The sequence below is a fragment of the Perognathus longimembris genome, chromosome 1, assembly GCF_023159225.1.
Source record: "Perognathus longimembris pacificus isolate PPM17 chromosome 1, ASM2315922v1, whole genome shotgun sequence".
NCBI classification, from domain to species: Eukaryota; Metazoa; Chordata; class Mammalia; order Rodentia; family Heteromyidae; genus Perognathus; species Perognathus longimembris.
The window spans coordinates 142,801,723-142,819,365 of NC_063161.1; the positions used below are offsets into that span (position 1 = coordinate 142,801,723).

Consider the following 17,643-nt stretch of genomic DNA (forward strand, 5'->3'; position numbering starts at 1 on the left):
TTTATTTATTTATTTCACTTCATTTTATGCCACATTCACTCAATTCCCTAACATACCTTTTTATTTTTGGTACTGGTCTTGGGATTTGAATTCACAACCTAGTCACTGCTCCTGAGCTCTTTGTGTTCAAGATAAGCACTCTACCACTTGAGCCACAGCTCTACTTCCAACTATATGTTACTTAATTGGAGATGATAGTCTCATAGACTTTCCTGCCCAGGTTGGCTTCAAACCATGAACCTCAGATTTCAGCCTCCTTTTAGTAGCTAGGATTACAGGCATAAGACACCAGTGCCTGGGCTGGGAATATGGCCTAGTGGCAAGAGCGCTTGCCTCCTACACATGAAGCTCTCGGTTCTATTCCCCAGCACCACATATATGGAAAACGGCCAGAAGGGGCGCTGTGGCTCAGGTGGTAGAGTGCTAGCCTTGAGCGGGAAGAAGCCAGGGATGGTGCTCAGGCCCTGAGTCCAAGGCCCAGGACTGGCCAAAAAAAAAAAAAAGATACCAGTGCCTGACTCCAAATACACTTTATTTAAAAACTTGTTAGGGGCTGGGAATATGGCCTACTGGTAAAGTTCTCGCCTTGTATACATGAAGCCCTGGGTTCGATTCCTCAGCACCACATATATAGAAAAAGCCAGAAGTGGCACTGTGACTCAAGTGGTAAAGTGCTAGCCTTAAGCAAAAAAAAGCCAGGAACAGTGCTTAGGCCCTGAGTTCAAGCCCTAGAACTGGCAAAAAACGAAACACAAAAACTTGTTAAAATGAATTCCTCTCATACTTTTACATACATGAGGTAGTTTGTCATTGTAAGGAAAATGTGAGAAATCACTAGCTTGGGTACATTATTTTCCTAAATAAAATTTGGATTTCAAAGTTTATTTGCCAATGTCATCATCACCTGTCAATTCTGGCTATCTTCCTTACATGCCAAATATTCATTCATTTCTAAACTATAAAAAGACTATTAAACAGGGCACAAGATATCACAAGAAATGTACACACTGCCCTACTATGTAACTGTACCCTTTTTGCACAACACCTTGTCAAAAAATTTGTGTTCAATTAATAAATAAATTTTTAAAAAAGACTATTGACTAATAAGTAAACCTACTAACAAGTTCTGAACATACAACACTCTATAAACTATCATTCCATATTAGGTAGTACAAGATCTGAGACTGCCTTTCACAGCAAGTGTATACAATAACAACAGGATACAAAGGAAAGCATTTTCTAAGTTATCAGATACAAAGAAACCATAGAAAGCTAAGAAATGGTAAGAACAGAAGTTGTGAAAACACATGTATCTTTTTTTTATTTTTCTGTTTATAATTTTCTACTTGTTCCCCCTCCGGTATTTTTTTTTTAATCTTTCTTTTCTTCACGGTGAACAATAAGTGGTTGAGGCCCAGAAGAGCACAAAATGGAGAGGAAAGGAATCAAGACAGTCTGCCCTCTCTTGTCTGTGCATAGAGTGCAAGACGATATACAGCTAAGTTCACCACGTATGTATACACCAGCAATTGGGAAAACATGATGAAAGCAGCACTTTGGAAAATCACCACTGGCAGCAAGACAAAATAACTAAACTAACAGCAGATCACAGCCTAAGCACTAAGCCAGATTCAAAAATCAGAGTACATCTTGACTACAACAGGCTGACAGTCTACTAATAGAGGCAGAAATGTCAACAATGTGATTTAAAAAAAAAAAACCCACAATGCCCTTTTGTGTCATGGAGATATGGAAAATAGTACAATTATATCTGCCGAGGGTAAGAAAATCCTGTCCGAGACAGAAGTGACCTCTAAGTCAGTTAAAGATGTTCTTCAAAGTGACCTTTTGTTATTATCTTCCTCTCTGTATTTCTTTCCTTCTGTTCCATAGGGAAGCATTTTAAACAGAAAGAATGGCATTCTCTTTAAAAATAAAGCAAAGGGGCTGGGGATATGGCCTAGTGGCAAGAGTGCTTGCCTCCTATACATGAGGCCCTGGGTTCAATTCCCCAGCACCACATATACAGAAAATGGCCAGAGGGGGTGCTGTGGCTCAAGTGGTAGAGTGCTAGCCTTGAGCAAAAAGAAGCCAGGGACAGTGCTCAGGCCCTGAGTCCAAGGCCCAGGACTGGCCAAAAAAAAAAAAAAAAAAAAAAAAAATATACATAAAAATAAAGCAAAGACAGATAAGAATGCATGAAATGTACGTATGTAGTTAATAGCTAGAAAATGAGAACGTAACGCTTTTAAGGAATGACAATTATTAAGATTTTTTGTTTTAAAACTCAGGAAACTGCAGGCACTGGTGGCTCATGCCTTCAATCCTACTCAGGAAGCTGGAATCTGAGGATCGTGGTTTGAAGCCAGCCTGGGCAGGAAAAGGCAATGAGTCTCATCTTCAATTAACTTCAAAAAGCCAGAAGCAGAGCTCAAGTAGTGAACTTATTAGCCTTGAACAAAAAAGGAGTTCAGAGACGGTACATAGGCCCTAAGTTCAAGTCCTAGGACCAAACCAAAAAACAAAACAAAAATTCAGGAAACTCTACAGCATTGTTGAGAGGTTTGATGAGAGATGAGAAAGACATTTTGACAAACGTTGCACAGATCCGATGATGCAGTGGGAATGGTTTCAGGACATCAAGGAAGAAGGAGATACTATGGAACTGTCATTGTAGCAGGAACAGGAAATCTGGAGACCATCAATAATTATGCAACAAGGTGACTAGGAAAATCATCATAGCATCAATAATCATTTAAAAAGTGCTTGGACCAGTTGAGTATGAAATCAACTCTGCATCTAGAAGGCCAATAAGCACTAGAACTAGAATTCAGAGGAGAATGGGGATCAACAAACACTCTCAGATGTGTCCATTAACAAGTGAAATCTGAACCATTTAAAATAGCACTTACTTTCTGCATAATACACACAGTCAAAGACAAACTGCTTAGCTTTTCTTTGTTTTTTCACTCACCCATAAGGCATTAGAAGAACATCTAACATGAAGTCCAAAAGCAGCTGCACAGTCTTTGGTTTCTCAGCAAGATTAAACGGAGAAGCTGATTTTGATGATTCAACAGGGTATTTCATGTGAAAAAGGGTTGGTATTAAAAGATGCATTAAGCTGAAAAAATAATTACATTTATTGCAACTACTTTTTAAAAATATGGTTTTTATATAACAACAAAACAAAAATCACAACAAAAACTGGTAGTTCTAACAACAGCTACTCATTTGCAACACCACCCATATACAAAGTCTTAGTCTAGAACTTGTTTTGATTGCTTTCTTCTTGACCATTCACTGTATTTAAGTGATGATGGCTCAGTATTTTTAGTGATGACTCATCACTAAAATCATCTGAAAGGGAAAAAAGCCCATAAAACAAACTTAATGTTAGCCTCTACAATTACCTAGAGATTTTATATTAAATCTTATGCAATATCTTTTCAATAAATTTTTTCTTTCTCACAATTACAATAAAGTTATTGTAAATTCAGATGCTTCAATCATAACAATATCTTGAGAATACTATTAGAATTTCTACCTTGTGACTAACACATTTTTTGGTGGTGGTAATGGTAGTGGTCATCATTGTACAGCTTGAACTCAGAACTAAGCTCTTTCACTCAAGGCTAGTGCTCTACCACTTTTTTTTTTTTTTTTTTTTTTTTGCCAGTCCTGGGGCTTGGACTCAGGGACTGAGCACTGTCCCTGGCTTCTTTTTGCTCAAGGCTAGCACTCTGCCACTTGAGCCACAGCGCCCCTTCTGGCCATTTTCTGTATATGTGGTGCTGGGGAATTGAACCCAGGGCCTCATGTATACAAGGCAAGCACTCTTGCCACTAGGCCATATCCCCAGCCCAGTGCTCTACCACTTTAAGTCACAGCTCCACTTCTAGTTTTCTGATGGTTAATTAGAGATAAGAGTCTCAAGAGAACTTTTCTATCTCGGCTAGTTTTGAACTATGATCCTCAGATCTCAGACTCCTGAGTAGCTAGGATTACAGGTGTGAGCCACAAGCACCTGGCACCACTAACACATTTTGTTATTTTTTAAATACATGAAGTCAATTTCAAAAGTGCTTGTGGGTTGTTGTTGGTTTGTTGTTTTTTTTTAATGTGTGTGCCAGTCCTGGGATTTGACCTCAGAACCTGGGCCTGACCTTTGGTGCTCAAGGCTAGCACTCTACCGCCTGAGCCATGGTTCTACTTCTGGCTTTTGGTGATTAATTGGAGATAAGAGTCTCACAGACGCTCCTGCCCAGGCTGGCTTCAAATCACTATCTTTAACAATCGATCCTTGCTAGGATTACAAGGTGTGAGCTACCAGTGCTAAGCTATTAAAAACATTTAACTCTATCACTTTTCCACAATTCCTGCAATCTTTGTAATGATTCTCATTATTAGAGGCCTTAGCTAGATGTTTTAGCTATGTTTATAAACAAGTGATATTATCTAAACTCTTCTACTTTGCCCATACCCATATTAACACAATTAAGTGCTGTCACTTATTTAAAAAAAAAAAAACTTACCAACTGACTTTTTTTATCCTCTACAATAGAAATATTTTCATGAAAAAGATTTTTAGGGGGCTGGGAATGTGACTTAGCGGAAGAGTGTTTGCCTAGCATGCACGAAGCCCTGGGTTCGATTCCTCAGCAACACATAATGAGAAAAAGCCGCAAATGGCACTGTAGCTCAAGAGACAGAGTGCTACCCTTGAGCAAAAAGAAGCCTGGGACAGTGCTCAGACCCTGAGTCCAAGCTCCTGGATGGGGAAATAAAGGGGGGTGGGGGGACTGGGAATATGGCCTAGTGATAGAGTGCTTGCCTTGTATACATGAAGCCCTGGGTTCGATTCCTCAGCACCACATATGTAGAAAAGGCCAGAAATGGTGCTGTGACTCAAGTGGTAGAGTGCTAGCCTTGAGCAAAAAGAAGGCCTGAGTTCAAGCCCCAGGAATGGCAGAAAACAAAAAGGTTCTGATGTTTGCCATTACACAAACTGTTTACAAATATTTGACAGAAAGCCAAGCACAGGTGGCTCATGCCTGTAATCCTAGCTATTCAGAAGACTGAAATCTGAGGATCATAGTTTGAAGCCAGCCCAGGCAGGAAAGGCTGTGAGACTTTTACCTAATTAACCCTCAAAAACCTGGAAATGGCACTGTGGCTCAAAGTGGTAGAGCCTTGAATGAAAAAGCTCAGGGATAGTGCCCAGGTCCTGAGTTCAAGCCCCAGGACTGGCACAAAAGAAAAAGAGGAAGGGAGGAAGGGAGAGAGGGAGGGAGAGAGGGAGGGATTTCTGGACACTTATATGGACACATTAAATTTTAACCCCATTGTATACCTTTCAAAATTCAAATAATGCATAAATATATGCAGTAACTCAGAGGTACCACAGGTATCAAGCACTTATTGTTTGAGTTCAAAATTTCCCATTTGTCAAGTGAAACCAAATGTGAACTTGCATTTAAAGGTGAAGTCATAATATTCAATGCAAATCCTATGAAATTAAGAAAACTGAAGGAGGGAGAATGATGAAAATAACAACCATCAAATGCATTATATTCCTAAACTAATTTGATATATGGTAACTCTTTTGTACAGCTACTTCAAGATAATAAAAAAGAGAGTTTTGACTCCTGTAGGTGGAAAATAAAGCAACCAAGTGAACCCTACCTGTCCTGCTGTGGCTGAGGCTTCCCCTCCATGGCAGTAAGAAGTGTAGGGGCCAGTTCACATTGCTTTTCTACTGGCAGACGAGGATAGCCCATCTTAACATAAATTATAGTAAAATTCTAATACAATAAGAGAAAAGCAAGTGAGCATAAAGGAAACACTGTATAATTTCAAAAGACTTATTTATTAGTAGGGAAATATGGTTATAAGAAAAACACTGCAAATATGAATCAGTTTCTCCCCAGGTTTATGAGAATTTTGACCAACAACTATATCTAAGAGAAAGAACTCAAGTCATCCTACACACAACTACTCACGTTAAGGTGGGCAAAGACAGCTCAACCTAAAGCACTTACATATGCAATTACCTATCCCTAACAAGAAGAAAAAAATGCCCACTTAATCTATCTAAACTTCTATGTCACACATTACAGATCTCCCAATCTTGTTCTATCTGTTCATTCTTACCGACTAGGAGACCACGTGTTAACCAATCCCAAGCTGCCATTTCCCAATAGGTCACTTACTAAAACAACCTTAGAATACTATAGCACTTTGTGATTCCTCACTCGTTATTCAGCAATGAGTGATGAATAAGGGAAGCTGAGGACTGTGGGCATATTCTATCTCTATAATCTACATAAAAGCTAAACGTGAAGCAACTTCTCCCCCGCCCTTCCATGAAGGCAAGTCTGAATTAGCACATAAGATAGAGTTGCTTTTCTGAAGGATTCTTCACTAAAATGAACAGGCGGCATACGATTATCACTTCAAATACCATCTAGCTGGCACGTCTTTTGGCACATGGTGTTTCTATTTGCTTAAAGAAAGGGACATCTGTAATGGAGCTCTGTGAACAGAACACAGGCACAGACAAGATGTCTAAACCACAAAATGCTTCCAAAAGTTTTATAACTCTTAATGTTAAGATTCAATACATTCTGTCTCAATGCCAAGAACTGCAAAGACCCAGAGGAAAAATATTACTTGTCTTCACAGGGCATGGGCAATGTTTACATTTCATGTTCATGAAGACAATGTTTTACCAGGAATATTTAGCAGCCTCAGATTCACTTCACTTTTGAAAGGATATCTTTCTGAACAGTCATATCAGAAACACAGAAGCTGTTTTCTTCCCTCAAACCTTCCTGTCTTCTTGACATTTCCTTCTACTATCCTTTATCCATGGCTATGCTACAGAATCCCTTTCTTTCTTTAATCACACCAGTCTCATATAATCCCTTACTAAAAATTATCCTTATTAATTAAACCTCACTTTTTAACTGTTACATAAAACATAAAAATATACATATTAGTGAGATAATGTTTCAATATATGGACATACTGTGTAATGTTTATTTTACATTGAACATATTGCCTCAGTATCCTTTTTTATGATGAAACTTTCAAAGTCCTTTCCTTGAACTTTTTCCAAGCTTGTTTTTTGTTATGATGTGCTGTTTTGTTTTGGCTTTTGTTGTTGTTGGAGATAAGGTCTTACTATGTTATCCAAGCTAGTTTGGACTGCCTGAGTTCAAGTCTACTGCCTCAATCATTCAAGTGCCATAGCTGGTACTTCAAGCTTTGGGAACCATAAAGTGCATTACTGTTCTATGTACTTCACCCTACTATACAATACTATATTGTCGTATGTACTCCACCCTACTGTAACAGCACAATAGAGATTCTTGCTCCTTTCCAAATTTAATTTAGTAACCATTAGTCAACTTTTTCCCCATCCCTCTTCTTCTCTTCTCACCAGTTCCTACTACTACTTACTTTCAATTTCTAGAAGATCAACATTTTTAGATTCTATAAGAGATCATTCTTTTTTATATCAACACACCTGGCAAGCCACTTAACCAGCATTTCTTTGCCCAGTGTGAACAACTATTTATTTCTTTGTCCCTACCATTTCTTCTAAAGTAGTATTTCCTCAGGATTGGAACTCAGTAACAAAATAGTATGTCATTAAAAAGAAATACCTGTTTTTACTTAGAAGTAGTCCAGGATAAAATTATAAGCATGCTAATACACTGAATATAAACATTAAGTAAACTTACTGTAACCCAGAAAAATATTCCAAAACAACACTTACTGTGACAAAGGAAACTGCAGCAGGATCCTGGTACTGAACCAACAATGTCTCTACTGGGAGTTGTATTTTGGGGCGGCTTTTTATACGCTTATTCAAATGAACCAGTAGTTCCATTACCTAAAATAGAGCCAGAAATTATCAATCATATCTTAAAAACAAATTCGTTTCTCAGATATTTATTTTAGTCAATTATAGTTGCCTTATTCTTTCTTCTTGTTTGTTTGTCTGTACTGGGGTTTGAACTCAGGGCCTAGAGTTTACTAGATAAGTAATCTACATTTGAGCCATGCCTCCAGCCCTTTTTGCTTTAGTTTGCATTGCAGAGAGGGTCTTCCTTGGACTTTTGTGCAGGCCAGTCTTGGACCAGAATCCTCTACCTCACCCTCCTGAGTAGCCAAGATTACAGACATGTATCAACACACCCTTATTGTTTTAAAGAACATGAAACCTCACATGTCAGAGTGTAGGTCAAAACATGTCTTGAAATACATCATGAAATACACACACACACAATAGATAGATAGATAGATAGATAGATAGATAGATAGATAGATAGATAGATAGATAAGATGATCCTACTGGTTTCCAGTTCCTACTAGTCTGCAACTTCAGGGAGTATTTCGGGGGGGAGCACGAGGACTTGAGTCCTAGAAAGTGGATGAATTCCAAGCCAAGAACCAGTTCTAAGTATTGGGGTCTAAAATAATACAGTACACCACATCTACAGAAGCTCAAGAGTATTAAAAATTTATAAAAGCAAAGTGCAGACTATAAAAAGTCTGACAAAACACTAAAGCATTTATTTTATTCTAAATTGTGTGTATGTATGTATGAAATAACAAGCTTCTATTCCTTTACTGAGAAAAGAGAACAAAAATAGAAATTATCAAGTCAACGGGTTCCTGTGGGTGGGAAGTGAGGGATAGAAGCTTATAACAAATGGTTTCCATCTTGCACCAATAGATTATGTTGCTAAGAGAGAAAAACACTGAGCTCTGAGATAGATTTTTTTTTTTTTTTGGTCAGTCATGGGGCTTGAACTCAGGGGCCTGGGCTCTGTCCCTGAGCTCTTTTGCTTAAGGCTAGCACTCCATTACTTTGAGCCACATTGCCACTTCCAGTTTTCTGGAAGATAATTGGAGATAAGAGTACCATGGACTTATCCTGTTCAGGCTAGCTTTCAACCATAACCCTCAGATCTAAGCTTGCTATATAGCTAGAATTACAGGCATAATCTCTACCATTTTGAAATTTGTTTGGCAGCCTGTAAAAGTTCAAAGGATGTGCTTAGTATGTGCTTGGCATGTACAAGATCCTGGAGTTTCATCCTAAGCACCACCAAAGAAAAACAATTTTAAAGGCCATAATTTTAATACACTTGATTTCAGGCTAGAAAGCAGTAAAACTGGGCAAATCTTATACCAAATATTTCTAGCTAAAAATAATGCTCTTATAAATTACTAATTAACTCAAAAAATGAAACTAAACACTGCATATCAATACAACCATAGGGAATAAACAAACTAATAATCAAATAAATAAACTGAAGTTTGTTGGTGGCTCTGAGCTTTTTAAACAAATACCATGATTTTATTTAAAGTAAGTATTTAATTTGGCAGCCAACCTTACATTTTGAAGTTTATACTTGATACCTATCTTTCTGTTAAATAATAGCTATTGTATTTTTAATAGCTATTGTATTTATAATAACATTGTTATGATAAAGGTTTGATACCTATCTTAAACAAGTTCATTAATCATCCCAAACCTGTTTCATCCATAAAATTTGAAGACTTACCTCACATTATCATGTAAAAATATAACTCCTCAGCACTTGCTTAACACAAAGTAACTACTATTATTATTACACAAATAATAGTTGTACCATAACTATTACTATTATGTAAATAATAATCTTATGAGTAGAAATAATTTGAACAAAAGTAGAAATAATTTACTTAACAAAAAGGAAAATCAACGTAAAAGCTGGTTTGCCTTTCAAAATGACCATAAGAAAAGTTTAAACCTGGGCTCAGTGATAGCTTTCTAAAGATCCTACGTTAATAACCTAATACCACAAAAAAACATAAACATAGATAAATATTTGATAGTATTAATAAAATTGAGAACAGAGAACAAGGATGAATTTCCTACATTAGGAAGAAAGAATAAAATTAAAAGAAAGTAAAGGATATATCACCTAAAATTTAAAGATGATCAGTTAGGCAGCAGTGGCTTACACCTGTAATCCTAGCTACTCAGGAGGCTGAGATCTGAGGATCACAGTTCAAAGCCAGCCAGGGCAGGAAACTCTGTAAGACTTTTTTTTTTAATTTTTATTGTCAAACTGATGTACAGAGAGGTTACAGTTTCATACATTAGGCATTGGATACATTTCTTGTACTCTTTGTTACCTCTACTCTTATCTCCAATAAATTACCCAAAAGGCAAAAAGTGGAGCTGTGACTCAAGTGGTACCACATGAGATTTGAGCAAAAGAAGCTCAGAGGTAGTGCCCAGGTCCTGAGTTCAACCCAGGACCAGAAAAAAAAAAAAAAAGATGATCACAGGTGGTTTTCTAAATAAACAAATTTTTAAAATACAAAGAATCAAAATATCCTAAGTGAGTTTAAAAATTAATACACATTAAAATTATGAATGACAGTAAAAGGCTCTGTGGGGAGGGAGGCAGGAGAGGGTAAAGGAGGATGTGTATGATCAAAGAAATTTATCTGCATATATGAAAATACAATATTGATACAGTTTGGGGAAGTAAAGGAAGATGACAGGAGGGATGAATTTGATTGCAATACATTATACGAATGGAAGCGTCACAACTTATGTAATTAATATATGCTAAAAGAAAAATCATTTTTAAAAAGATTCAAAAAAAAATCCTTGGCCTGAACTGATAGGAGGTTCTCTGTCTCATGGCTTCCACTTGGGGTCTGCACTCCAGCAGCCTGGGTGACTGTTTTGCTACCACCCATTCCCTTTTAAGCTGGTGCCGCTGACTCCTGGGTTCCTCCTACCTATCTGTCTTCCTTTCACCCACTGACCACATCAGGGTGTTCCCTGAAGGCATCACCCTCAGCCTCAGCTCAGGACTCTAGTACCCAGACTCTCTGACTTCAGTGGTCTCCCCCACCTCTCAGCCTTGCTGGTTACTGAATACCAAGAGGCCTCCTGCCAACAGCCCAAATCATGTTCCCAGGTATGTTCTTCACTGAATCCTTTCTTTTTCTATCTTAGCAAGAATCATAAACTATACACTATTCACCTGATTGTTTAACACCAGGCTCCTCCCATAAGAGTTGCTTTCACTCACCAGCACATGCCTAACACTCAGTCAAGATTATTGACAGTAAATAACCTAACTAATAAAACTAAGTAAACAGGCATCAACTCATGAAGAGCCTTTTAGACCCTGCTAGATAAGAGAAGGCCATAGGAGGTTTTAAACAGAAGAGTGACATGACCAAACACACATCTATCTCAATGAAGGATTAATAACAGGCACCATAAATATATGACAAGAATGTCACTCCTTCCTCTAAACAGACATTCTTAAAGATACTCTTTCCCCACTGAACCTAAATCAGGCCTCAGAATCCCTCTAAGGTCAGACCTCCAGGAATTCACTGCCAACTAGTCAGAGATCCTTCCCCAAGAGATGAAACCTGATGATAGCTAAAAGACTAGAAGATCTATTGTAAATATGCCAGAAGATTACTAATAAACCATGTTATAAATCAAAAGAGGAAAATGCTACATGTAGAACACTTTCAAAATAAAATATTGATATTATAGTTACCCATCATTTTTAAGTAGTCTTTTGCAAAATATTAAAACATAAGCTACACAAGAATATTCTGCTTTTCAAGACAATTTTTTTGCTTTCCATTTGTAAAAGTTATATTTATTCACTGTTAGCAAATGACTAAAGAGGTTTTTTGCCCTTTACCATATCAACTTCCATACTGGAATCAAGACATAGATGTTAAATCGGGCCTGTATTCAGTCCAGAATAATCTGTGATTATTTTATCTGCCAAGAGAATAGCTGGAGCGAAATGTTAGGGTTAGGGCTAGGCTGAGCATCCAAATTACTTTTAAATCATGAAAATTGGTTTTACATTAGTTATCCACTCTCAAAAACTGTATTTACAATCATGGGCCTGTATTTCAACAATGGGAACAGAAAATTCACTTCCCAATACATACCCATTTATTCACTAATTAATTACCCCCAACAGTCCCAACATACTGCTTACCTTTTTCCGTACTCCTTCTTGGGTGCTGGATAATTTGAGCAAAACAGGAGGAAGGAATTTAGATATAATATTTTGTAACTGTTCATCTGTTTCAGCATGGCCAAGTCGTAAAAAGACCCGTTCAAGCTGATCTATAATAAAAAAAACAAAAAACAGAACTTGGCAAATCACACTTAATCAAGACTAATTTTTGGTTACTTGTTTTTCTATATTGCAGGTCCTCAGTTGGAACTAGTCCTGCACAGGAATGATTCTGACAAGTTTAGAAAGCAACCCTAAAAAAGTATTGTACCTAATTTGCTCCTACAACTGTTCTAATCACTTAGTCTCTAAAAACAATAAAAATAAAAATAAAAATGGAGGGCTGGAAATGTGGCTTAAAGGTAGAGTGATTGCCTAGCATGAATGAAGCCCTGGGATCAATTCCTCAATACCACATAAACAAACAAAAAAGCCAGAAGTGGCACTGTGGCTTAAATGGTAAGAGTATTAGCGTTGAGCAAAAGAAGCTCAGTACTCAGACCCTGAGTTCAAGCCCCAGGACTGGAAAAAATTAAATAAAAATAAAATAAAAACAGAAACAAATCCAAAAGGAACAGAATTCTCCTTTTCTTTTCTTTTTTTTCTTGGGTTAGTCATGGGGCTTGGCCCATCAGCTTTTATGCTCAAAGCTAGGGCTCTACCACTTGAGCTACAGCTCTACTTCCAGCTTCTAAGTGGGTAATTGGAGTTAATAAGAACCACATGGATCTTCCTGTCCAGCTGGCTTCAAACTGCAATCAATCCTCAGATCTCCCCTTCCTGAGTAGCTAGGATTGCAGGAGTAGCCCCCGACCAGAATTCTCTTTTTACATGCAAAGTTACTCAGGTTTTCAAAGAATTCAGTTGCTAGAAAGAAGTCCAAGGCAAAGAACTTCAATCAGATACCAGGGACCACCTATCTTTTGGTGAAACCATTGTAGAAATAACGTTTCTCCAAAAACAGAATCACTATCCAGTACTGTGTTTTACTATGTTGGAACTACTGAACTACAGAGTAAGACAAGTTTCCATTCAAAGAGCCATTATGACAAACAGGTTAGGTGAGACCATGGGGTGCAGAGTAAAGCTCACACTGTGATTAAAGATAGCAAGTAATCCTGTACGTTCAACCAAGGCATTACAGGGTAAAAGGGAAGGTAAGAATGAGACAAACCTACATAAACACCTAGACAATTTCATTGTAAGAAATTATTGTTAAAATTTTAGGTGTTCTTAGCATGTAGAGCCCTAGATTCAATCCCCACCACTGGAGGGAGGGGAGAGGGTGCTACAATGGTATTCAGAAGGCTGAGATTCAAAGGATCTCAGTTCAAAGCTAAGTAACTTGGGCAGAAAAATCTGTAAGACTTCATTTCCAAAATACTCAGGAAGACAGACTAGAGGTATAACTGAAGTGGTAGAATGTGACCTAAGCAAGCAATCATCAGCAGTATCCTAATTGTTATGACCTTGATGGTCATGTTTGCTTTTTGAAGGTTCTTACCAAATTATCCATGGCAATAAGGGTGCTTCTCATGTGTCTTGGTTTGGGTGATAGTTGCACACATATATATGTTCCTAAAAAAGACATCAATTTCTACACTTTCATACTTTCTATTGTACATATTATACTTCCATTTAAGAATATATATATCTATAGGGGCTGGGAATGTGGCCTAGTGGTAGAGTGCTTGCCTAGCTTGCATGAAGCCCTGGGTTCAATGCCTCAGCACCACATAACCAGAAAAAGCCAGAAGTGGCGCTGTAGCTCAAGAGGTAGAGTGCTAGCCTTGAGCAAAAAAAGAAGCCAGGGACAGTGCTCAGGCGAGTCCAAGACCCAGGACTGGCAAAATATATATATATATATATATTTATAGAAGCCCTTACTTGTTTATAGGGACTGAAATACTTGCAGATGAACTAATATAGTTCCTGAGATTTACTTCAAATAATAGAAAGAAGTGTAATAAATAGAAGTCATACAGCTAAAAACCTTTGTAAATCAATCCCTCTCACCAATGCCAAAGACCTTATGTTCTTGAACGTGGATAGGATAATTAAAATAACAGCCAAAGATGAAGAGGCCAATACCATGAGGAATAGGAAACCAACATCTTAGAGAAATCTCTCTGAAGTTTCCTTGCTAACTTTGATACTACTTAACAACTCTTTTCTAATGTATTTTCTATATTTTCAGAATATCTTTCAGTGCCACTGATGATATACATTGTCTTATTTTTAAATTTGTAGAAGCCATCACACATCGAAAGTACTTCATTTCCTAAATCACAATGAGAGCTCAACCTTTCCTAAGGTGTTCACCAAAGTAACAAATTCTGCCCATATACATTGAATTTAAGCTCATTCCCAATAAATGTTACCCTATTTACTTTGTCACTAGTAAGCCTAGGAAGTTTTTCGTATTATTGGCCTCCCAGAACCATATACTTTAAACACTATTTTTAACATGTCACAGAAAGTATTATCTGCTTGGTTGAGGACTTCTCCCATATTTAGTATTATAATTGGCTTTTATAATTGATTTCTGGGCCACTTTTTTGTGAACTGGTGCATTTGGCCATACGCCAAAACCAAGTATTTATTCATATTTCCTTGGTTATAAGCATAATTTTCACAAAATGCTTTCAAAAGCTTTCTGTTGAGTATAAACTGTTTTTTTTCTTTTAAAATAAAATTTTTATGAAAAAAATGGATGTAAAGAACAATGTTTACTTTTTCTCCACAGTTTTGGTAAATAATTTGATGAGGAAAGCAAGTTTACAATTCTCAACTTAGTCTAGATTTTAAGAGGTTATTAGGTTAATTTCGGGATTTGTAACAGAATTTTGTTTGGAGTATTTATGATATTGGAATTTGTCAAAAATGTCTGTGTTTCTTTTCAACTAGCTTTTGTTATGTGTGTGCTGCAAGAATGAGAACTTCACGGGGACATATGACCTGGAGAACTTAGTGGAGTAAAATACAAAACGTGTGTGCTTAAAAATAAATAAATAAAATAAAATAAATAGAAGTCATATTAATGAAAACAAGACTGATCACTAACTGAAAACTGTTCATTTTTCTGATTAGATACAAAGAATAACTAAGGTTTCCCTCAAATTTCCCTTCTACAGAAAGACAGATTGATCAATTTCAATTGATTGGTCCTGAAAGCAGAAACACTGAGATCCTTGTAGCCACAAGGAGTCATTTTAAATTACCAAAAAATATATAATGTATTTTTATTTTTAAATATTTCCGCATAAGAAAAAGTGCAAGACCTTATGAAGACTGGTAAATTCACTTTTATAAACTCTTCCATAACAGAAAGGTGGAAAGGAAATACTCCCTTCCTATTGTTCTACAAGGTCAGAATTACCCTGAAACCAAACAAGGGCATTTGCCAAGACAAGTAAGTAATATGAATGTCATATGACCATACAGGCAAAAAAAAATTAAAATTATAATAAGTAAAATAGAAAATCAAATCCAGTGGTGCACAAAAAAAGATGACATATTAGGCTAAAATGGGACTCACTCTAAGAATGGAAAAGTGGTTAAATGTTGTTTAAAATTGCTGCAGAACCACATTAACACAATAAAGGTAACAATAATGTGATCATCAGTATATATTCAGAAATGGTATTCATGTTAATAAGAAAGAAAGAAAGAAAGAAAGAGTAAATATACACTTGTAAAATACCAAATACATTCTCCCTGAGTCTGAGAGTAAGACAAAGATATTCACTATTCAAAATTCTACTCAAATTTGTATTGCAAATTTTATTCACAGAATTAAGACAAGAAAAATAAAATATGTTAAAATGGGAAAGAAAATAGATTCATTGTTTGCAGGTGGTATCACAGCACACAGAAATTCAAATTAATCTACAGATAAGTTGCTAAAATAATAAAAGACACAAAAATTGATTTTCTTTTTTTTATTTTTTTGGCCAGTCCTGGGGAACTAGGACTGGGGCCTGAGCACTGTCCCTGGCTTCTTTTGCTCAAGGCTAACACTCTGCCACTTGAGCCACAGCACCACTTCTGGCCATTTTCTGTATATGTGGTGCTGAGGAATCAAACCCAGGGCTTCATGTATGGGAGGCAAGCACTCTTGCCTCTAGGCCGTATTCCCAGCCCCTGATTTTCTACATACAAGCAACAAAATAAAATTTTAGAGTCAAGCATGGTAGTGCACAAGTGTAATGCCAGCCCTTAGGAGGCTTAGAAAGTAGGCCCGTGTGTTTGAGGCAGGCCTGGGCTACATAAATAAATTTTTAAAAATTGAAAACATCTATTGCAATAACAAAACACAACAAGTACCCACAAATTAATCCAGAGAAAGTTATGCAAGAACTAGGTGGAAAACTAAAATATACTGTGAGAAAACAAGGAAAACCATGGGCTGGGAATATGGCCTAGTGGCAAGAGTGCTTGCGTCCTATACATGAAGCCCTGGGTTTGATTCCCCAGCACCACATATATAGAAAAGGACAGAAGTGGCACTGTGGCTCAAGTTGGCAGAGTGCTAGCCTTGAGCAAAAAGAAGCCAGGGACTGGCAAAAAAAGGAAAACCAAAAGAACACCATATTGACAGAACACAAAGCTCAATACAACTAAGGACTCCTAATCAAAATTTGAAGTGTTCCACTATCCAAAATTTTCTGAGTTAATATTACCTAACTGAATGCGAATGGTCCCAGTCAAAATGCAGGTATCCTAAACATACTGTATGAAATCACCTTCTGGCTCTATGTATAAGGTACCATGAAACAAACATAAATGAATTCTGATTTTATACTTGGGTTCAACCACTAAGATAGGGCAGCATTGGCACAAGTCTGAAATTAGGCTGCAGAGGAGACGGAGATGGGAAGATCACAATTGGATTGGGAGGATCGCAATTCAAGGCCAACCCAGATATAAACACAGGACCTCTTCTCAACCAATTGATGGGAATAGTGATACATGCCTGTCAACCTAGCCACATGGAAAATGAATCTAGAAAAAAAAAATCACAGTTCCAGGCCAACCCCAAAAGAAGAGTCTGTAGGTCTCCATCTCAACAGCAGTTGGGCATCTTGGCTTATATCTGTCATTCCAGCAATGATATGTAAAATAGGCAGATCTCAGTCCACACATGGACCCAGGCTAAAATCAAGACCCTACCTCAAAATAACCAAAAGGAAAAGGGGAAGACCAGAGGTAGTAGTAGAATGCCTGCATGTCAAGTGTGTGGCCCAAAGTGAAAACACTGCAGTACAGACAAAACACTTCTGGTCCCAAACTTTTTGTATTAGGATTACTCAACTTCTGTCAGTACATTGTAAATTGTCCCCAAATTGATCTACAAACAATAAAAGCCAATGACAGTCCAGCAGATTATCTTGTTTTGTTTTGTTTTTGTCAGTCCTGGGGCTTGAACTCAGGACCTGAGCACTGTCCCTGGCTTCCTTTTTTTTTTTTTGCTCAAGGCTAGCACTCTACCACTTGAGCCACAGTGCCAGGCTTTTTCTATATACGTGGTGCTGAGGAATCGAACCCAGGGCTTCACATATACAAG

At 37.3% G+C, this 17,643-nt stretch overlaps 1 protein-coding gene across 5 annotated transcripts in view; it reads right to left on the reverse strand.

The window, feature by feature from the left end:
- Ecpas (Ecm29 proteasome adaptor and scaffold) overlaps positions 1-17,643 on the reverse strand; it is a 105,786-nt gene that overhangs the window by 72,240 nt on the left and 15,903 nt on the right. For 4 of the 5 annotated variants that reach the window (XM_048338998.1, XM_048338989.1, XM_048338982.1 and 1 more), the window contains 4 exons: positions 12,057-12,187; positions 7,784-7,900; positions 5,686-5,804; positions 2,975-3,124 (listed from right to left, as the gene is read on the reverse strand). In XM_048338998.1, coding sequence (XP_048194955.1) covers positions 2,975-3,124; positions 5,686-5,804; positions 7,784-7,900; positions 12,057-12,187 — 517 coding nt within the window. Of the gene's footprint in view, positions 1-2,974; positions 3,125-5,685; positions 5,805-7,783; positions 7,901-12,056; positions 12,188-17,643 lie in introns of those variants that run through there. The other variant, XM_048339016.1, reaches the window with a different exon arrangement.